The sequence below is a fragment of the Plectropomus leopardus genome, chromosome 19 (genome assembly GCF_026936395.1).
Source record: "Plectropomus leopardus strain MGB_pleo_1.0 chromosome 19, ASM2693639v1, whole genome shotgun sequence".
Classification (NCBI taxonomy): Eukaryota; Metazoa; Chordata; class Actinopteri; order Perciformes; family Serranidae; genus Plectropomus; species Plectropomus leopardus.
In genome coordinates this window covers 25,184,576-25,207,342 of record NC_142194.1, presented here as the reverse complement: position 1 = coordinate 25,207,342, position 22,767 = coordinate 25,184,576, and the positions used below count along the sequence as shown (strand labels likewise).

Here is a 22,767-nt window from a genome sequence, read left to right as displayed (position 1 = left end):
TTTTCGTCTTCTTCCTCCCCGCTGCTGCTGCAAACATTACAGTGACGTCAGCACAACATGGCGGCGCACATTGCTCAACGTTCTTATTTAATTTGTCGATTTGTAGGAGTAAAGGTGACTCCGCAGCATGTGAAACTAAAGAGTGTTTTCATGAGAGACATCAACAACACTGTGCAGCAGAGTATTGGTTACGGGACCAGAGGGACAGACCCCACACAGGTTAGTAATAACACTGATAAATGCAGAAATTGTTTCTTTGTAAGAATGTCACGTCAAACTCCTTTAAAACCGGATTAAATGTGTTACAGTGTAAACACAATCCTGGCTGTTCCTGGTTTGAACAGAATAGACTTTGTGGATCGTTCTGATGCGTTGGGCTGATGTAGATATGGAGTATTTACATACATTTAACCTCACTCAGGTATTACACTATTATGCCTTCTAAATAAACACGTAATCTATAGTCAGTCACACATTTTACATTCCAGCAACGCCACAAATTCAAGGCTCAAAATGTTGAGGCTCAGTACAGAAATGCACAGGAGGAACAGCTAATGCGAGGAGGGAAATGGTAGCATGTTACTCAAGGATGAGCTGTATTTAGAGAAGCTGTTCCCTTCTTACACCACTAGAGGTCAATGTTGTAGTGAATAATACATCCATGATGTGATCAGACTTGTGGCTGGAGTTTGCTGTGACATTACCCCAATGAAAGACAAATGATAACTGTGATGAGAACAAATCAATAAATGCAGATCCATAAAACAGTGTAAATGTACTGTATCATAATGTAATGATGACTTAAACACTACAATTGACTTATGTTTTCAGTGTACAGTAAATCAATACTCTTTGTTTTACTTCTTCAGGACACCCAAGTGCACATTCCAGTGGGTAAATATGCAAATATATATTCACTAAAGCAGAATAATAAAGTTTTTCCATTCTCCTTTTGTATTTTTTAACAATACGTTCCTTCTCCTTCTGGCTCTTAGAACGCCTGAGAGTATCTTACAGCAGAAGCAGTGGTCCTGGTGGTCAGCATGTCAATAAAGGTATTTACATTTGAACTGAATTATTTTAGAGGCAAAGTGTGTAAGATTAGTTGGATTTAGTGGCATGTTGTGGTGAGGATTGCTGATTGCAACAAGCTCCCACTTAGAATTCCTTCAGTGTTCATTGTGCAGGAGGTTTTAACCGGGAGACGAATTATCTATAGAGGTGGCTTCCTCTCCAAAACAAACAGGACGTGGTGATTTAAACCGGTGAAAAACACAGAATAAAACTGTTTAACATTAAAAAATCTACATTTTATGACGCTCTTGTTGAAAAGGGTTCGCCATCTATGGTGATCAATGTGAAAAATGGGAATGAGGGCCAGCTCCCTGTGTCAATAAACAACTCATTCTAAGGCAACAAACATTCAACAAATCTTATTTCCAGGCACTTATACACTAATTAAAACATACTTTTTATATTATATTCCTTTTCTGTCAATATATTTCCCCAAACCCTACACACTGGACCACAGATTCTCCTTATTGGAAAATATTAATGTCAACATCAGTGATTCCTGACCGCTTGTACAAGGCTTTGACTCTTGAATCTGTTCTATCTGCCCTGCATACTCCTTTTTGTAACTCTTCTCAATCCACAGTCAGCACAAAAGCAGAGGTCCGATTCCACGTGCTAACAGCAGAATGGATCCCTGCAGATATTCGACAGAAAATCTTTGAAAAGGTTCGTTTTCAAATGCTGCAGAATCTGGATACAATTTTTGTTTATCATTTTTGTACGCCCTTGTGATATTGTAGTGTTCAAATAAAAGTATGTAAGCCATGTTTGGTTTGCATTGAGGTTTGTCTTATTTTCTTCCAACAGATCATAATTTTGTCAACAGAAAAGCAGTACAATTGGTATTTGAATGACTTCTGAATATGTAAATATAGAGATACATTTTCTACTTTGTGGCACAGAACAAAAACCGCATCAATAAAGCCGGGGAGCTGCTGGTGACCTCAGAGCTGAGCAGGAGCCAGCACAGAAACCTCTCTGACTGTATACAGAAGATTTCTGACATCATAGCACAGGCCAGCGAGAAGCCATATGAACCAACAGCAGAGGACATAGCTCTCAGGGAAGCCAGGTACAACAATACCCAATCTGAAAACACATTGTTATTAATTCCAGCATGATTATGAATGTGTCTTATGTGTTTGTCTGTGAAATACATTGTGCAGGTTAGAGAAGGGGAACAAGGAGCGACTCAGACAGAAGAAGATCCATTCAGCTACTAAGAGGAGCAGACAAGTGGATTTTGACTGATTTACTGACTGTTCACGCTTCTACCGCCAATGACTGTCAATAATTACATATAATTTACATGTACAGTGTTATTGATTTCTTTGTAAATACAAGAAAAAAATAAAAGTTGACAACAAAAATAAACACATCTTGATTTATTTCTACATTTTAGAAAACCTCAATGATTTAAGACATGTATTTATTTGTTTTGGTTAATTGCCAACTTATATATATCTCTACTTCTACATTTATTCATATTTAATTGGTGTTTTATTCCTGTTTTGTTTTTTTAATCGATCCCTGTGCTTATTTCAAAATATATGTATACTTGCATCATTCTTGAATGGTGACATATGACATAAGTATCTTAAGTAACAATAATCGTCATTGTTATTCCGATCACAGAACACTCTGTATCACTAGACTGAATTCAGAGTAAGGAACCAATCAAACGCCGCACAACTGCAGCACAATTGCGAGTGTTATTTTTATGAGAGACCATTGACATCACTTGGACAGTGCGAGGTGGAAAACAGTTAGCAGAGGATGGTTTCGATCCATCGACCTCTGGGTTATGGGCCCAGCACGCTTCCGCTGCGCCACTCTGCTACGATACATTCTTTCATCATTGATTTGCTTTTTACTTGTTTTCCATCGAATGTCGACGTTACTTACGTTTACTGTTTCTGTAACTGTTAATGACTATTACTATTACTGTGACTTCGCGCTACATGTTATGTAAGGAAGCCTGGCTATGTTCCCTGTCACCTAATGCTAATGTTTAGCTAATTAGCTAATTCTTCTTTTCTCTTTCTTTCTGCTCTTTAGAGTATTTACGGTAGCTGGCATCCTTGGCGTAGGTAATTTAACAAACCAGCTGACAAGCTAGCTAACACTGGTATGAACTACCCTCAAAACGTTGTTCAGCTGCTCTCGGATACAACTTATGTCATACATCTCGATTTTAAAACAAAAACTGCTGCTTCAAGCAGCGAAATACTTACCTGATAAAGGACAGAATCTTCAAGTCGTCATATTCCGCCTCCATTAATCGGTCAACTCAACTTCAGTTGAGTGGACAGAATCAAAAGTTGTGGACCCAACCAAGAAAAAGACGACCACGAAGGGACTCGAACCCTCAATCTTCTGATCCGAAGTCAGACGCCTTATCCATTAGGCCACGCGGTCGAATTGGCAAATCACTGCTTGTACATCGTAGAAAAAGTAATGATGTCCATATACGACCATGCTTTTAAATTAAACATTATATTGCATGCAATTGCGCCAACATGGCACATACTCTTTGATAGAGGATAATATTTAGAGGGTTTGGGATAATAACCTTGTCCATATATTAAACTTAAAGTTAAGTTTCTAAACAAAGTTTATAAAATGAAATTACAACAACACCGTTCCCAGGATCACAGGGACATGCAAAGCCCTCCACCATGCTAAGGTGGCGATTCTCGGAAGGGATATTTAATTATACTATATTTATGTAATCAACTAATCCAAAGATGGAGCAGGATCGACGACAAATACAATTTCGTTTTTTAAACTTTGTTTAAAAAAAACCTTTGTTTAAAAAATGACTAATAAATCTAACTTTTAGCCTCTACCTTCTATAATCATTGTGTAGAAATCTATGTATTACGTTTTTAATCGTTTACTCATATTTATACCTTTCCTTTTGTTTCTAACTTACATTTTGGCTGTGAATTCCTTAAGTATAAAATGTGGTGTAAATTTTTTTTATATGTGTATATGGAACGGAAAAATATCTATCAAAATAAGTGACACAAAAAAGAGGGAAATAATACAAAAGTACAACGATATATCTGACCTTAACAAAGCTGTTATTCATACACTCACCAAGGGGTTCGGTATTTAATCCTCTGGTATCATTATGGACATTTTTGTCCAAATGGGTCATTTTTCACTTTCTTTTTGGCTGTGTTGCTGAATATGGCATGACGTTTTATAAGAAGGTTGTTTTCTTGATAAATTTTGAAGTTCCAATTTCAATTTTTCTAATGGATCTGTAATACACTGCATGCAAATTTACTACTACATAAAGGCCATTAAGGACAAAAATGTCCACTTTCAACAGCCTTCATGAAAATATTATATATAAATATATTTTCCCCATTCTTGGGGTCAAATCTTTTAATGGCCTTATGTGGTAGAAAAAAATTTGTGATACCAGAGGGTTAACTTTCACAAAATGTTTGCGATTAGTGACACCTGTTGCCTTTAAGCGAAAAGCAGTCAGCAGCCTTGTGCACGCGCATGCACTCTGTAGGCCCAAACAAGCACCCTGACAAACAGTAAATTCCTGGATGTGTTGGCCTCTCGTCCACACAGTTTTAAGTCACTAAAACTGAGATTCTAATGTGCAGATTTTTTAAAACTCTGGTTACTTTGTATCTGTATGGATGTTTAAAATAAACAATGACAATCTTCTCATGTTGTGCAAACCCATAGTTGCTTTATGTAATGAGTGTAAGCCCGAACCATGATAATAACAATGGTGGACTTCTAGTTTGTTTACATTCTGTTAGCACTGCTTAGTCTAATGACTACTTGACATTTTAACTTAGTAGTGCTGAACCATTTCACGGATGAATAGAGCACCCAGTATTATCTGGTCCACCTCAGCGTCTGCAGTTTTAAGTCATAACTGGGACAACAGACCAAGTCTGCCCATTGCTCTGACAGCCCAATATTCCAAGCCCAGTTAGTGCGAATAATGTCCCACTGAACCAAAAGCCCATTTATCCAACAGCTTGTTATCCCTAAGCAAATGGCAATTGCTCCGAAGTCCAATTTTTCTGTAAATACAACATCCTAGCAGTAAGATAACCAAATCAGCAGAAAGTAAATGTTTGCATTGTACATGTCTGTAAACCACATATATGTTACGTTTGTACAACTTGTAACAGGGACACAGAAATGACTCATTCAGTTTTAGTATTTTCTCATATTTATTATTCATTTACATATAAATAGAGAGCCCGGTTCTGTCAAATGCAGTGGATTGCCATGAGACTTTATTTTGGGAAAAAAATAGACAGAATGGCAAATTATCTTTTTTTTTTATCTTGTTTGAATTGTACCATGAATTTTTGTCAATTTAAAAGGAGTTATTAGAGTCTCCGTTGGTTGAAAAACTGTTTTAAGTATGAGATATGTGATAATATGTAATTGGTACTCACGTGACTTAGTAACTGTCTCTCCGGCTGAAGTTACCATTTCTCTGTGTTTGGTTCAGCAGTTTAACCTTCTCACACGAGCAGCAGGTCTGGCCCTGATGACATTCTAAAGTCTTATTTAGCCACATGATTGAAATTTCCATGTTTTAAGACACATCAAAATTCATAAGTTGGGTATGATACATTTTATGTTGTAGAACAAAACATGTAGGTTTCTAAAGCTTGTGTTGACCACAGACCTAATTTAGTCATCTACCCAAAAAATAGACTTTTAGAAGAGGGAACCAGAAGTTGAATAATGCTAACTCATCTCCATTTTATATAAAGTAAATACAAGAAAACAGGATACATTTGATGCTTTATTAACAGGGTAAAGTAGGTCTTAGTTCATTTATGATATGAACTAAGAGCAGACATTAATGCCAATATCTTAACCAATAATACACACATTTAAACTGAATAATAATAGTAAATTAAATAGGTTTATTCTGACAATTTGTTAGTGACATTCACATATAGGCACTGAAAAAGTAAAAAAACAAAAAAACATTCACACACAAATAAATACACAGTCGGGTACAATTTCATATTAGCTATCCTAAATATGCAAAAGATGAGGCGTCAAACATTTTCAAGTGCAATAGGTAAGACATTACAGTACAGAAACCTCATGAGCCTTTAAAAAATGATAACAGGCTCTGGTTTGGCATTGTTTTGTCTACGCTAACACATATTCTCCTCCCTCCGTTATGCTCGCATTATTCAAAAAGACATGAGCATTGACCTAAACACCACCTCATTCACCATCGACGTAACTGCAGCAACAATCACTTAACCTTTATTTCATCATAACAAGGAATAACAAGATCCCTTTCTGATTTCAGTACCAGTATGCAGGCTAACATCCATCCTTTGCTCTTTTTATACACACAAATTAGCCACAAGCATGAGTGCAGGGTCCCTCAGGTGTCAGCTGTGCCACATGTGAAAGGTTTCAAGCTTTGCTATGTCTTCAACTTTGCTAAAGATTCCAATATAAATTTAGCTGTAATAACATTCATTATAACAAAGGTTGATACATAGGAGGTTACCCAGAAAAAGGCATATGTATTGTATATAGTGAAAAAGGTGCAATATGTTTGCAGGTTAGTTTTATAGTTTGGTAAGACTGCTAGGTATTAGACAAAGCCCTGGTTTGAAGCCTTATACTGGTTACAGTTCGACTATAGAGTGTGTCAGCTATAATTAAAGGAAAATAGTCTCAACACTTGTATAAAAAAAGCTCCTAAGAATTCTCATATAAGTTTTCACCACAAGACCATTTTCTTTACAAAGGATCTACATCCCCACGCTGTCCTCAGTCAATGGCCTCTTATTTACAATCCCAACGGCAATCAAGAGATATCATTCCTGTCATTTTGCAATTTTCATTGCCTGCTCTGTTACATGTCGAAACAAAAACAGTTTCCCCCAAAACCAAAAAATGGTTATACTGTATATGGTGCAAAACTCATTGTTTTTATATTCTGTATGATGAGTGTCCATAATGCCCAGGAAATAGTGAAAATAACAATCTGCAGGGATTGTCTTTTGCAAGACAGCAGCTTTTTTAGCATTTAGTGGGATCATCACTTCTACACATTCAAAACACAACAGGTTTAACTATCCAAACTATAGCCCTATACTGTATATATCACTCACTACTATAAATAAAAATAACTTCCTCTCTGTGAGAGCTACTTTATTGTTACCCCAGTGGGCTGATGTAGTCCAGGTGAAGATGTACTTCATAAGTCATAACAGAGTTGAAGTGACTTTTACACAGTGAAGGGAGAAGTTAATAATTTTATCAATTTAAATTAAGTCTTGAGTCTGGATTTCTTTCCTATAGTAAGCATATCTTCTTCACTTAAACTTCAATGGCATCAGAACACTTTTAAGGTAAGCACAAGTGTTAACATAATCAACACTAGATCAAAATAGTTAAACATTTTGGGAAATACACTTATTTGCTTTCCTCAAATGGCTACAGCCAGCAGTCACTTAGCTTACTTAGCTAATTGCTGAAAACATGGATAAACAGCTAGGTCTGACTTCATCTAAATCTAATGTAATGCTTGCTAATTAACACATTTTATTATTAATCCATTAAAAAAAAAACAATGTAAAAACAGCTTGTGGTTTTTGCTCTTGGCAAAGAAATCATGTGGGGCATACCCTTGAAAAAATTGTCAACAAAGCCAGGCTAGCTATTTCTAGTCTTTATGCTAAGCTATAGGCTAACTGTTTCCTGGCTGTAGCTTCATATGTAGTGCGCAAACATGAAAGTGGGCTTAATTTTTTTTGTCGAACTGTCGGGAAGAAAATCAGTCCTCATAATCTCTATATAAAAGCTCCGAGGCACCACAGACTTTAAAAAAGCTATTGTAAAGTCCCACACAGAGAACGGTGCAAGAGAGTGGCAAAGTTGTCCACACTAAAGGCTTATTTAAACTTTGAACAGTGTTCATTTTATGGAGATATATGAGATGAGAGAATTATTAGCACCTCAAGTCCATCTGAGACTGACAGCACTGTGAGAGGAGCAATCTGTCTTTCGTGCTGTAATTAGCTTATAGCCTAAAAATGTTAGTAGGGTTCATTATAGTAACAGGTACAGCTCATGTTAATATTAGATTTCTGCCCATGTTTTCATAAGAGATGCAATATTCTAGTGTTATTTTGTGAAGCTTCAACATGTAGTGCACTTGTGAGGCTCATGAGAGGCATACTGCAGTTATTGTGTTATCGTGCCCAATGTAGTCAGGCAGTGAAGCCAGTAAGTATTTAGTCGGAACACAGAAAAAAAGAAAATTAAGGGCGGCTCAATCTTAACAAATTCATTCATGTTTCTTATACATATATATATGTCTGAATTTTGCAAAGTTTTAAAATTGATAACATGCATACCAGATTCTTGTGTAGTTCTGAATGAAACCGAATTTGACCTCAACTGAACTGAACTGTACGTGTTTTGAACTAGCACCCTTTATAAGAATGTTATATCCAAGCCCCTGTTCACAAACACAAGCGCTGAAATCGCACATTATCATCTTCTCGAGAGCAGTGGTTTCCAACTGGTGGGTCGTGGTGCAAAAGTGGGTCACAGATTCATTCTGAAAGGTCCACAAGTAACTGGTGAACATGTCAAGGTTGTATATAAAAAAAAACACTTTATTTTGAAGTAAAGTGAATTTCTGGCACTGAGCTTTTATTTTGAAGTGCCATTTCTGTTAATTATTGCAATATGTTTTATTTCTCTGTGTTCTAAACCAACATGATGTTACATTATGTAAAATAAAACTGAACAGGTGCTCATTTATGCATAGACCTTGACTAAGGAGAAATTTGGACCCCGTGACTGAACCTGTTGGGAACCACTGATCTAAAGCAAATTAATGTACCATTAGTGTTTACTAGACTTGCCAGATTTGCCAGATTTGCCAGATTTGCTGGCTTTAGCCGCTTTGGTAGCTTTGATGTCCATCTTGGTCTTCTGGATACGAGAGAAGATCTCTTTGAAAAGGGCTTTGTACTCTGGAGTGTTCTGTCCCAGCCTCTTATCCACCGCCTCCACCTGCTTGCTGATGCTCTCAATAGCCTCAGGGGTGGAGGGTGACTGGGTGGGGGTAGGGGGAGGCGCTGGGGTGGGACCCATGGCACAGTCTTTCATGGACGGGTCTCGGGAGACGGGTCTGGAAGTCTGGACACCGGCGTGACACAGGCTCTCCTCGTGACGCCTACACTTCCCTAACAACTCCTCATATTTCTCCAGTAAGGCGTGGTACTGCTCGTCCACCTCCCTCAGGATGGACATCCCTCTCTTCCTCACACTGTTTGCGTGAAGCGCATAGCTGCCTCTCCTGCGGCCGGATGCATCACGGGCGACGATGGCGTTGAGCGCAGTGTCGCTGCAGCTTTTCCTCACAGGGCTGGACTCGGGAAGGGCTTCCCCTCCCACACCTCCTCCGCCTTCATTCTCCTCCCTCACTCCTCCTCCTGTCTCCCCGACTTCAACTTCCAGGAAGGTGTCAGTCTCTGGGGTGCTATTGAGGACAGTCTGGGTAAGAGTCACGCCGTCGTCCTCGCTGCTCAGCAGGAAAGTCCGAGCACGACGTAACTGCTGCAGCTCCTGTAGTTCCACTTCCAACTCCCGTACCCTCGCCTGGCAGCTCTCAGCATCCTAAAAGCAAAGACAATCAACACTGTAGCTAAATATGATAACAAAAATATTATCGATATTAATTTAGTTTGTACATACAAGAGATGTAAGCGGGATTAGAAATTACATTTTTGGCCACCCCCCACTGTGACTGGCCAATTCCCAAATTTACCAGCCACTCAACAGATTATCATTGTTTTTTTGGCTGGGAAGTGAAGCAAATCTAGCAGCTACTTGCATATTTCTGCACATTCTGATGAAGGTTTGTAATCTCACTTGTTAGCAACAATGCTTTACTGACATATTTTATGTTGTAGAACAAAACATGAAAGTCTCTTAAGATTGACCACAGACCTAATGTAATGCTCCTCCCCAAAAACCAATTCAAAAAATCAATTTAGATGAGGGACAGAAGGTACTGAAAAACAAATCCACCTACCTGCACCCGTGTCTGCAGGCGGGAGAACTCTGCAAGAAGGAGGTTGCACTCTCTCTCCACCCCTTCCCTTCGACCTCTCTCAGTCCGGGCGGCCGCTCGTAGCGCAGACACCGCCTCCCTCAGATGCTGGTTCTCCTCTTCAAACGGTGGACGCTTTGCATCCACAGTAAAGCTCTCAGCCCTGCCCACGACAAACTCATCCTCATACCTGACAAAATGACAAATATAGAGTTCCTTACAGGCAAGGTTTTTCATTTTTGTAAACATAACTTGACACCTGCGCTCCTTGTATACAGACTGTAGGAAAAATAAGTACCTGGGTGCTGTGCAAAGCTCCCTCAGGCAAGGGAAGGAGTGGATGGTCTTGCGTCGTTCCCTCTTCTCTCTCCTGACTCTGAGCTGCTCCATGGAGCGAAGCTGGTCCACCTGCCCTGAGAGAGACTCCACCTGGTTCTGCAAAGTCTCAATGGTTGCTGTTAACCTGGTCCACGAGGAAGAGACAATGTTTAGGAATTAAAGGAGGATGATAGAATTAAGAAAAGAAAACTTTTAGTCCCACTTACCCCTCTATCTTCTGTTGTGAGCTCTTGCTGTCCATCACCAGCGTGTGGTTGGTGCGTTCCAGCTCTCTGGCAGTCCCATCCAGCTGCTCGTACACTTTGGCATGCTGCTCGTTCATGTCCCGGAGAACCTCCAGCTGCTTCGACAGGTACTGTGGGTCAAACACATATTGTTTGTACAAACACCTTTACTCAGTGAAAGTATCAACGCACAGGATCAACAACATTAAAAGTTCAAATCTCTGTCACCAGCATGAAAGCAGCAAGAGCTGTCACTGGCTTACAAGAATTTGGTACATTCCTCTTTATATGTAATTGATGTGAATGATTTTTCAAATATTCATTAGGGTTTATTGCAAAATTAATTATTTGTATTAAGCAATGTATCCTGGTATTGTACTGCTTTACAATTAATTCTATGAACTGACTACCAGCTGTGACAACATCATGATGACTGGTATTGTTTTCACTTTGTTAGTCTGTGTGTGTGTGCGTGTGTGTGTGCGCTATCATAAGAAAAAAAAAGTGGTCCTGGTGACAGCTATTGTAGCTACTACCACAGAGGCTGTTTTTCAGTGTTATATGTCTTTCTGTGGACAGATTTTATCATGTGTTTAGAGTTGCAGCCATGCAAGACGCAGTCATGAAACTTTACAGGTTTGTAGTTGAGATCAAAGGGAGGGCAGAGTTCGAAGATGTGTCTGGTCTAAGCAAGAAAGTTGGAAGTAGGGGTGTAGGATGAATGGCAGGGGCCGTTGGCCCCACGCTTTAAGTGCCTGGCTCACGAAACTTTATAAGCGTGCAGTTGAGATCACATTGTTTTTCATCATCTCTAACTTTTATTAATTATTGTTAAACCACCATTTCTAAGTTTGCCCCTTATCATGGAATTATAGACTTTCAAATGTCCTTTTTTCTGACAATTTTAAATCTTTTGTTTTCTTTTTACTATTTCTAAAGTAAAAGGAACTATAAATTTCAACATTTCCAAAATGTACCTTTTCTTGTTATTATCAAGTCAAACACAAATTAGTAAATCTATCATTTAGTTCAAAAAAGTTTGCATTGTTGTCCTTTTCCTCCACATAAAATTCTAAAAATATGTCAAAATGCACCACAAGATAGATTAGATAAAGTGTACACATGAAGGGTGTTTTTTATATATATATATATATATATATATATATATATATATATATATATATATATATATATATATATATATATAAATAACTATATAAAAAAAAAGCCTTTCTTTGTGCTTCCCATCGTGCCTGAATCAGGACAAACTCTTGGCAGCTTTGCCACCACTCCATCACTTATACCTCGATCTCTTGCACTTGCTCTTCATTAGTGATGTACATCTGCTGCAGGGAATCCTCCAGCTCTTTGTTCCTCTCCAGCAGAGTCTTTCCCAGCTCTGCTGCCAAGTGGAGGTCTAGAAATCAGAGTGAAATTTAGAAACAGATGAACAAATAAGTCACGAGTGCAAACAGAGAGCTGTACATTGAACAGTAAGGAAGCAAAGTGCGAAAGTTAAGCTCTGTAAAAAAAGAAAGCCAAGAAGAGGTGGGTGAAGACAAAAGGAATATTATTAAAAAAATGTGATTTGGAAAATGGTGGTGGAGGGAAGATAGGAGAGGAGGGATTATGAGGACAAGAGGGGGGAATTAAATCTCACTGAAGACAGACTGCAGCCGTACAATATAGATTAGCCGCTGCCACGATTAATGCAGCGCATTATTCTATTTTAGGCGAGGTTATAACAGGGTCTGGAACAGAATGATCAAGCGGTCCATCACGTATTCTCAGTCTGCACTGGACCAGTTCAATTATACAGAGGACAGCAGGGAGACAAGACAGACAATCTTTCCCTGCAGAATGTCTCCCTGCAGGTTCTTCTTCTCTCCACTGACTGAATTTGAAGGTCAGAGATTGGTGCCAAGATAATTTGAAGAGGCGCCTTTCCACTGAGATTAGGACAGAAGTAGGCTGAAATGATGCAGGAGACTTTGACTGATCTTGGCCTAAAAATCCGGCTCTACAGACCATTGCTTTATCTTATTTCCCCACACTCCACTGTTCTTGATTTTTTGTTTCCAGGCTGTTACAGCAGCTCCACTTTATGATGAGTCACTGTCATCATTCTTTATTCTAGCTGTGCTCTGACTCAGCGGTACAGATGGCCTACATTATTAGGTCTGAGTCAGCAAGATGTATTTTGCGACCTCTCCGGCAGACAGCAGTGGCCTAAACTGAACAGCCAATGAAGTCATCTCTCATTCAGTGCTGGGTATGTTCGCAATATTGAATAGTGATCACTAGGATGGATGCCAAGTCACAGGCGACTCAAAGCAACTCCTGATCTTCTGTATATCACTGCAACATTGGCATCAAATGGAGTAGACAGACAAAGCGTGTACTCAACCAGTGTGGGATCACACTGGGATCACTTAACGTCAAAAATTCACGCAGAATTAACACCCACCTCTACTGCTCTTTTCAGTCCTATGGAGAGTTTTAGCACCTTTTAACTCATTGTGTGGGTTTCAAGGTTCCCACACAATTTCGTGGACAAGATTTCATATTATTTTCATGACTTTTCAAGGACTCAGTAAAAACAATAAAAACAATGTTGGCCCATTTTTCTTAATTTCATCTAGCTGGCATACACATGAAGGGAAAGACCAATTGTGGGAAGAAAATGAAGAAACATGGTAAACAAAACATCACACAATGACATATTTTAAGATACATTGACAGCTACATTAAAAAACACTTTCCACTATGTTACAAAACTTGGAAGGCTAATCATGCAAAAATACTGTAACAATTTCAATGCACAACAAAATTCCATGACTTTTTCAGAATTTTCAATATTTTTTAGTAATTTCATGACTTTTCCAGATTTTCCATGACTGTAGGGACCCTGGGTTTGTTTGTTTTTTTGCAGTAGCAGCAGGCAGCTGTTTCTGGTGAAAAAGCTCTGATAAAGCCACTCTTCACTACCTGCTCACCATCGTACAGCAGAAAGACACAGTTAACGTCACGCTGATGAACATTGTGGGGAACTCATTAAAATGTAGCATACATCAGCAACCTGCGTGGACAGCATCAATGCTAAATCTAACAGAGAAACCAGTTTGACAAGACCGCAGCTTACACTATTAGTTTTTTTCAGTGGATCCTAACCAATACAACTTCAAATAGATTTCAGCTTATCACAGATGTGGTGATGGTATGGTTATCTGCATATCTCCACTGATAAGAAGAAAGAAGCTGCAGTGCAGAAATATTTAGTACTGACTGAAATATTGGATTATGGGTTCATGAGTTCTTTCAATATGCGTTTTAGACTCAAAAATCCATGATAAGTTGGATTCTGTTTTTCAGTCACTGCATGTTTTGCTCTTTTTCTACCTGGCAGTCTTGTCTTCAACTCCCTCAATTAGCCTAATGAGCAGCAAGCTAAGCATGCAGCTGCCAACTGCTCCATATGGACTCATTCACACACTTCCCTCTGTGCTGATAGCTTAATGAATTCCTGTGAGGCCCTGGTGTCAGCAGCTCTGGTACCATAGAATGGATTCGTCCTGGATGCCTGAGAGAATGAGGAGCCCGTCCAGCCCTCTTTCTGCTGGGACAAATAAACTACAAAGGCTCTGTTGGACTAGTCTACATGTTAAAGCTTGGAATTGAAATCCTTCATGATAAACATGAGAAGGTATCAGGGGCTTACTGTTGGGAGAGGTAAACCAGGCAAACTTTGCCCCTCCCACCCCAAAATAAAAATTTTGTAAAAAGGGGCCCCCAGTGGCCTCTTATTTTGCAATGACAATTATAAACCCCCTTTAATCTCTCATAAAGACATGTAACAGTTCTCTAATGCTGCCCCAAAAACTCTTAAATGGGACCCTTTCTATTCACTGTATGACAGCAGGATGAGGCATTTCATCAAATGGTTGTGTAAATAGTTAACTCTTTGCCAAAAATGCTTTCCATGGCAACCTTACAAGGTGATTATATATCGGTGTTGTGTTTACAGTTTGTTGCACTGCCCCCTAGTGGCCAAAAGTGAATTAATGCAAGTTTAAAGTTTGTTTTTAATCAAAAAGTGAAAAATCCTCTAAAACAGAGCATGTGATTGTTTGATTAATAAAGTACCATTTAGTTAGCATTAGCTGTGCTAGCAACAATGTCTTATTTAAAAAGAGCACAGATGACAAAATCCTTTCTTCAACAGTACTTGCATGTTTTTGTTGGGGTATTTTTTGTCTTGCTGGACTTTTTTTTTCTTATTTTGCAGCATAATATCACAGCAAATTCCTTATATGTTGAAAACTACATGGCCATAAACTGTAAATAACCCAGCAGATCATGCGGCAGTCATGGTCAGTGTAATGTCAGCATTCCAGCCAGCATTCGGCTCATAATAACTTAAAAAGTGTTAGAAAAGCCGAAGTGGCCACAGCTGAAGACCACTGACGAGCTCTTCCAGCCTTGGGCCAAACCGACAAACCTAAAACCAAATTCCAACAAGACAGCCCAAACACTGTTAGTGTGCACATTAAGCTGCCAGAGTGGGCGAGGGAGCTCAGTGACAAGAGAATAACCGGAGAAGGAAAACAAAGTGGAACTGGGAGAGGAGAAGAGAGCCAATCGATACAACTCACAGGACTCACAAACAACTTAGCAAGTCAATACTCGCCACAGATAACGGTCTGTTTGCTCCACACAGACCTGAGGCCTGACCCTAACAGGATGAAACCACTAGAGCCGGAACTCCAGCATAATCATATCATGTATGACTGATACATTTCCTGCATGCTTCAGTAAACCAGTTGCAAGCAGTTGGAAGTGTGTTGCATTTTTCAAACAGTAAACACTTACTACAAAAAACTTAAGGATATATGAATGGTAGACATTTTCCATAACATACTGGTGATCTCGTCTACAGGCACGGTTGTTTTTGTAGGTGTATATTTCCCATGAGATTTATTGGAATGTGGACTGTAAAACTCCTCTTCCTCTTGTCCTGTGTTGCGGACTCGACTTCTTAACAGAAAAGCAACATCCAGTGGCCAGAAATGAATTATTTAGTGCTAGGGCGGACTGCTTTTCTGCCTATAAACTGCACTAATGCACAATATGCCAAAGCAGCAGAATTCAGCAACTTTTTTATGGTCCACGCTGGGACCTTTGCTCTCTAATACTGTGTCTTTGGGTGGCATAAACACTTATTAAGCTCTAACAAGAGCATTTAAACAGCTGAGGAAGCCTCTCATCAGATGTAAATCACCTCAACAAGCATCCGGTCTCTGCTGGTAGAGCCACGTATTTTCATCTTGGACTTTGGCCAGTGGAGTCTCTGGCGAGCGCACAATAGGCCAAACAAAGATGCATCCAAATTACATGTCTGCATCCCTTCTGTTTTTCTGCTTTAAGAGTTGAAATGTGAGCTGTAACTACTTCATTGCCTCTCTCACATTCCACAGGGAGACTCCCTATTCCAAGTTTGACATCTGTTATATTTCCACCAAAATAAAGAGCTTCATTTTCATATGACTTATAGGAAGATTTATACATTTTGGGACCTAAACTTATGGCTCTTAATAATTAAAGGTTCTACATAGGACATTCAGAGCATTAATATAGAAGTAAGCAATTATTTGCAATGTAAAGACATAGCAGAGTAATGGCATCAGCAGAGAATGACGTTATGCCATGACTGTACTAAGGGATCTGGATACAGCATTGAACCCTGGCAGGGATGGGCGATATAACGAAATATCGTCCGATGACAGTAAAACATCTACCATTTCATATTATGTCATATTGTTTATTTCTTTTATGTCATCTGATAACACTTTCCATCCGTTCGTGTTTCTGAGGGGCCGCCTACACAATGCACCTCACCAAAACAAACAAACATGGAGGAGCTGGAAAGCAATACTGAATGTGGGGCACTGACAACAATGTTTCATTTTTCCCTCTATTCTGTGGCTCTCTGCCTCTAACAGACATGCAAACAAAAATCAGGGCTTTTGCAGAGCTCCAGAGTGTAACTATTTAGTTACATTTTGCAACCATGGAGCACTCCTATGATTTGCAAAAACTATCAATATAAGACCTGCAGCACTGATAGTTTGTTTCCAGCTCACAATGGATTGATCCTGATATCACGGTTACAGTTTTAACTTTTTGATAACAACAGCCGACTGTTAACTGCAAGCTCCAAATCCACAGCAAATACATTAAAACTTCCAGCCCAAGATCAGCCAAGTCAAAATAAAAGTACAATGGATTCCACTTTGACATATTCAATTATAACAATATTTTATTTAACTTTACTTTAACAGTACTTTATTTAAATTTATACTTTATGCTATTTAACATTATAACAGTATTTTATAAAACTTTATTGTAACAAAAGTTTATGTAACTTCATTTTACAGCACTAGTTACTTAAATGTTTATTGTTACAAAATAGCCTAAAAATATAATTCCATTATTTTAAAGCCATATCGCCCACTCTACCTCTGAGAGTTGCTCAGTGGCGCATGAAGCCAAAATGGTTCAACTGTTGTGTATAAAATCGGATTATTGTCCCTTCTTTCAGTGTGTGGCCCATACATGTGCACCAGAACCAAAACAAAAAAATAAAATAAAATTGGCACAGTGTCACTATTTTTGCTGGTGTAACATAGTTGCAGATTATTTGTTTGTTCATCTATTAATTATGACAGCTCCACATCATTCTGAGTAAAGTGTTAATCCTCTTTTCCTCCATGTTTCCCATCTATAAACCTCATACAAGAGCCTTTTTCTCCCGCAGCACTTAGGTCAGACTGATGAGCCTGCCAGTGATTCGTGCTCAACAACAACTGCTGTACTGTAACACCATGACAGTGGCGTCTCTCTCTGAAGGACTCGTGGCATCCCGAAATGTCGCACAACAAAACATGAGCTCAGGCAGTCAGCACTTTGAAGCACAGAGCTGCTCTGAGAGCTCTGACATCCTCTGTGCTCCATCAGACACACACACACACACACACACACACACACACACACACACACACACACACACACAAACAGGAAGTCACTGCCCAGTTTTACACCAGCCATTTTGACTTTTCGGAAGGTTTGTCCTCTTTTCTAAATCCGTATTCTCTGAATGAAGACTAGTGAAGATGTGTTTTTATCTTCAGGTCCATGTGTGACCATTTTTGTGCAGGATATATCAAATCTCTTACATCATAATTGCAGGTTGTGTTTGCCTGCGTGTAGCCAAGTAAAAATCACTGCATCAGCACTATTTCATCTCTACCATTATAATTACCTGCCATGTGGACGGAGATGAAGAGAGACAGAAAATGAAGTAAGTGGTGCAGAGAACAGCGAGGACTCTTAAAAATGCACTCGCAATGAGAGAAAGCCCAAATTCAAAATATATCATGTTAAATTTGGAGGTAAATTGCCTGATTAATGTCCTTGCAGATTCTCAGTGTGCAGTAAAAATAAACTGTGTGACCTCTTATAAAATGTACTTGGCTGCATGTGACTGACTGCTATTAGTTTCCCCGAAGTGGAACATAAAAAAACAGTCCTCATCTATATGGAAATTGGCTGAAACCAAGTCCATCTGGCATAACATAAACATGATTAAATGCGTCTTTTATCAATACTGAAATACATTTATAAACATTTTAAAGGATTTTTCCATACTTATTAGTTCTTTCTTTATGTCTTTTAACATGTTTATATATTTCAAGGGGCTGTCTGGCACATTTTACGCGTTTTACATTTTTAGATAATTTTGGCTGTGTTCATGCATATGGAATACATTTTGACAAGTTTCTGTATTTTTGTTCAGTCTTGGAATTTCCTGCTCAGCTTCTACAATGAGTGTAAAATACGCTTTGAAAACATAATTGTTAAATTCATACTGTTGAGTGCAAAAAATGCACTATTACAAACCCATACAAATGGCTGTTTTTAATCCCACAGCCATCAATGTATGAAAACATGCATCGTATGATTTCTGGGTGTCATTCTGGGTTTTGCCTTGGAATTTATCATTTTTACTTTTTCCACCTAATGATGTCATTTTTTAACCATATTTGGCATATAGAGAAAATATATACAATTTCCACTAGATGCACTGTCAATTTTTCTGGCTGTAATATTTTTTTTTAAAAATCTACTATACATGTAGCATGTTGAAAATATTCAGTTTTGTGGGGGTTTTTTTAAATCTAAAAACACAGTGGAATCATGACAAAAACCTGGCATTTAAATTTAAAATTCTGAAAATTAATGAATATTTGACATTTATGATCAGGACTGATGTTGACTGAAGCAGAAAATCATATTAATGTATAATATTTTTTACAGCTTGATTTTGAAAAGTGCATTTGTGCACAGAGCGATACTAAGTGTGTGTAAAAGATGTAGCTATGATAGATTTACTCACGCTGTTCCCGTACAGAGCAGGTGACCTTGAATAAGAAAAAATAGAGGCTGATAACTAGCTGACTCTGAATTAGGTTAATTAGAAAGAGCCTCAAGAGTGAGCCGTGCTGCTGGTTTGTTTTTGCAAGATTTTTCCTTTACTAAGAATTCATGAGTTGGGATCTGATGATAGTGAATCCTGCATACTGCTAGTTTTACGCATATTTTTACAGGGGCAGTAATCACCAGAGGCCCTATGATACAGTATTATCAAGATACATAAGTCATGATACAATATTATTGCAATTTTAAATGTTTTACAATGCGCTGAGTATTGCAATAAAATATATTAAGGTAGTGGTTCCCAACGGGTCCAACCACAGGGTCCAGATTTCTCCTTAGTTGTTAGTTCAAGGTCCACACACTTATATTAAATATTTAACGTCATACTTTTGGCCATGTTGGCAAGCTAGTGTACTGTCTCTTTTAAAGCAACATTATGCAATTTTTTTGATTTCTTAACAACCAAACAACCAAATGCATCAGTATTTGACGACCTGGGAATGAGAATCAACAATCAACTTGAAGCTACAAATAAACAGCATAAAAAATAAAGAGCAATCTGATCAGTATAAGTATTGTTAATCAACTTAAAAAAATTACTTCAATTGGTAACACATAAATGAATTAAATTTTCTTAACACTATTTCCAAGCAGCTGTGATAATGAAACTTGATAACTTGATTTAAAACAACTTAATTAATTTATGTACTGCCAACTGAAGTCATTATTCAAGCTGGTTAACAATTCTCTTTTTTCAGGATATTGTTATTTATTTCCCTTTCACTGAAAATTATATCCTCGAAGGAAAACTTTGTCAATTTCTGTTTTATCTCATTAGACGAAAGTTTTGGTCTGTTATCAAACCTCAATCTTTTTTTTATTGTAAAAAAAATGTAGGCTATCTCGTAAACTAGAAAAGCTATTCATTTATTATTCTAGTAGCTTTCCATAAGTTGTATTTGTATTTTCAATATTAATTATTTATAGAATTTTAAAAAATTATGCTTGGCATATCTGTTTACATGTGATATTGCAACGCAAAAATATCGCAATACTACGCTGTACTGATTTTTTTCCTCCCACCCCTGGTGAATACCTTTGAAATTATGGATACATGTGTCTAAGTGCACAGAGCTCGAGACTTTTGAAATAATTAGGCTATGTATTATGAAATTGTTACATTTCATATTAAAATAATGGGCAAAATGTCAATCCCATTCAAGTTGTTGGTTTTGTTATGTGATATTTGATGCATAATGATACAAAACAGATAAAAATCGTCCGATACAGAAGCACCACTATGTTTACACCTTACTTGATGTTTGTTTTTGGGGTTTTTTTGGTAACTCATTTTAAAAAGGTAAATCTCCCATAAACAGCAGTCCTGGTTGCAGCCTGGTATTGTCAGTGTGTCTGTAACACAGTCTGATGCTGACAGCTTCCAGCAGTAACAGGCCCTGCTTGCTTGGCATGCTGTCAATGTATTGTTGTCAAAGAAGCCCTGTCTGCTCATTACTAACTGTTCAATGTTAATCTGATTGCACTGAAATTAAGGAAGGACTTCTAAAGACATGTGTGCTGCCTGTCTGCACGACAGAGAGTCTTTGTTAGAGGAGGCCAGCTGACCGGCTGACAGTGAGGATGCTGCGGGCTGGGAGGAGGAGGATGGTGCCTCCTTGTCTTACCCTGCTCCAGGTCCTGCTGGTCGTACCACGGCTCTTCCTCTTCGGTCACGAATTCCTCCATTGTCCCTGAGCTTAGCATGGGGGGCTCCCTCCTCCTCCTGAGCCAGGGAAAAGCGCAGAAACAAGCCGCTCTTTGGGAACAATGGAGCTCCGGCTCCTCCAGAAGGCAGCGCTCGCTCCTTCGAGCTGCAGCTGCGGGCAGGCGTCTCTCCGCCAGGCTCTCTACGTGTTTCCTCTCCCCTTCCTGTGCTCTGGGTTTTTTCGGTCACTCCCACCGCTCCCTCTCATCCCCCCACCACCCGGCACCGGCCCATCCCGGTCCTGAACCCGGCTGCTGCTGCTGCAGAGGAGCCTTCAGACGTGGCAGCGATGTTGCAACAACAGCACTTCCTCTCTCCCTGTTATCAGCAACACTCGCGATGCCTTCACGTGCTGCTCGGAAACTGCAAATACACCGTTTGGTTTCCTTTCGATGTATTTTGGGTCAAGCGCGCCCTCTAGATTTCGAAAGAAAGACGGCATGGCACCTTTTATTTATAAAGGCACATCTCATAAAAGCTAGCAGTGAACTACTTTTAATTAACATTTTCAAATTTCCTTTCAATAATGTGGAGAAATTAGTTGGAGCAACTTAAGTTAAATGAGTAATAAGTACATGAGTACTACAATATTTACAAACACACATTTTTAAGTCCATCACTCATAAAGCTTAAGTTGTCCCAACTCATTTCGTCACATTTTTAAAAGGGATTTTAAGTGTTATGTAATTGCCATGGGCCTACTTATGAACATGCATTTCAAAGTTGTTTTTTTAAGTTATTCCAACTATTTTTTTCACATTATTTAAAAGAAAATTAACAGTATCATTAACACTTTAAAATTCCTCTCAAATACTGAATAAAAACAAACAAACAAACAAACAAAACAGTTGGGACAACTTATTTTTTTTATGAGGAATCAGTGTAAAAAAATGTGTGTTCATAAATACCACCATATACCATCACCATTAAGTACATAACAATTTATAACCCCTTTAAAATAATGTAATAAAGTTAGTTGGAACAACTTAATCTTTAAGAGTAATCAACTTAAAAACATGTGTTCATAAGTGTGGTAATTAAGAACACATCACTGGAAATAAGCTGCCATATAACCTAGAAAAAAGATTGTAATGCCATTGTTTAGAAAGCACATGTTAAATGTCACTCTAGAGGCAGATGCTGTTGTGTTAAACATCAGGCCTGCTACACCTTTCTTGATCCCATGATGACAGCATGCTGTCTAAAACGAGTCATTAGCTCATGTGTCTGCCTTGGAGCCCAGAATAAGGGAAGCCTGCAAAGGTGTGAAGGTGAAGGTGTTTGCATTTGTGCAGGTTTATCTAACACAATTAATGTTAACCCGCATATTGTAATTAGTGTGACTGAAGTTACTGTCATTTAAATCAATGGTTTCTTCACTGACAGTACCACTTCAATGCAGTGTTGTATAATATTCACACCACTAGAGGGCATGATTGAGCCTTGGACATGCAACAATAACACCAGAGATCCCTCTCAGCACGTTATAAGGTTTGAATGAACACAGTCAAACTTTTGTGCATTTCATGCAATATACTAGAAATGTACAAATATCCTAGAAATGTCCTAAATTTCTAAAAATAAAAAATAAGAATATAAAGTCTTAAATTCCAAATTTGTAGAAACATGTATGGGTCTGTTATGACTGGCCCCTGGCCTCATTTCATTTTTACAAAAGTGGCCCCCAAGCAAAGCAAGTGTCCCTGCATCACTTACTTTACATATGGCGTTCCCGTTGTCCCCTCACAGCTGCGTCCTATCAGTGCTGAATA

General features: G+C 38.6%; 2 protein-coding genes and 2 non-coding genes across 5 annotated transcripts; 1 reads left to right on the top strand and 3 right to left on the bottom strand.

Moving 5' to 3' along the window:
* The first annotated feature begins 27 nt into the window (after positions 1 to 27).
* Positions 28 to 2,448, top strand: mrpl58 (mitochondrial ribosomal protein L58). Of its 2 annotated transcripts, XM_042508330.2 has the most exons (7): positions 95 to 219; positions 309 to 421; positions 870 to 894; positions 996 to 1,055; positions 1,658 to 1,740; positions 1,977 to 2,146; positions 2,241 to 2,448. In XM_042508330.2, exons 2-7 carry the CDS (start codon positions 368 to 370, stop codon positions 2,323 to 2,325), a joined length of 477 nt encoding a protein of 158 aa, XP_042364264.1. In that variant the 5' UTR covers positions 95 to 219; positions 309 to 367; the 3' UTR covers positions 2,326 to 2,448. The 2 variants fall into 2 exon arrangements, with proteins under 2 accessions (XP_042364262.2, XP_042364264.1); XM_042508328.2 differs by lacking the exon at positions 309 to 421 and having other exon boundaries at positions 28 to 219.
* Positions 2,449 to 2,841: 393 nt separating this feature from the next.
* On the bottom strand, positions 2,842 to 2,913 carry trnam-cau (transfer RNA methionine (anticodon CAU)). The gene has a single exon. It is a non-coding gene; the product is annotated as a tRNA-Met (tRNA).
* A 506-nt stretch (positions 2,914 to 3,419) lies between these two features.
* Positions 3,420 to 3,492, bottom strand: trnar-ucg (transfer RNA arginine (anticodon UCG)). Its single transcript has one exon. It is a non-coding gene; the product is annotated as a tRNA-Arg (tRNA).
* A 2,370-nt stretch (positions 3,493 to 5,862) lies between these two features.
* LOC121958969 (cerebellar degeneration-related protein 2-like) lies at positions 5,863 to 21,260 on the bottom strand. Its single transcript, XM_042508155.2, has 6 exons — positions 20,916 to 21,260; positions 12,042 to 12,154; positions 10,720 to 10,868; positions 10,473 to 10,637; positions 10,157 to 10,364; positions 5,863 to 9,738 (listed from the first exon to the last, which is right to left on the bottom strand). The coding sequence occupies exons 1-6, from the start codon at positions 20,992 to 20,994 to the stop codon at positions 8,962 to 8,964; spliced, it is 1,491 nt and encodes a 496-aa protein (XP_042364089.1). The 5' UTR covers positions 20,995 to 21,260; the 3' UTR covers positions 5,863 to 8,961.
* Positions 21,261 to 22,767: the final 1,507 nt, after the last annotated feature.

Bases quoted from the DNA above. Each gene is read 5' to 3' on its own strand.
- mrpl58 (XM_042508328.2), top strand. From the start codon at position 58: ATGGCGGCGCACATTGCTCAACGTTCTTATTTAATTTGTCGATTTGTA. The intron at 1,056-1,657 runs GTATTTACATTT...CTCAATCCACAG, and splicing joins TGGTCAGCATGTCAATAAAG to TCAGCACAAAAGCAGAGGTC. The intron at 1,741-1,976 runs GTTCGTTTTCAA...TTTGTGGCACAG, and splicing joins GACAGAAAATCTTTGAAAAG to AACAAAAACCGCATCAATAA.
- LOC121958969 (XM_042508155.2), bottom strand. From the start codon at position 20,994: ATGCTAAGCTCAGGGACAATGGAGGAATTCGTGACCGAAGAGGAAGAG. The intron at 10,869-12,041 runs GTATAAGTGATG...TTTGACCCACAG, and splicing joins AGCAAGTGCAAGAGATCGAG to TACCTGTCGAAGCAGCTGGA. The intron at 10,365-10,472 runs GTACTTATTTTT...TCATTTTGTCAG, and splicing joins GAGCTTTGCACAGCACCCAG to GTATGAGGATGAGTTTGTCG.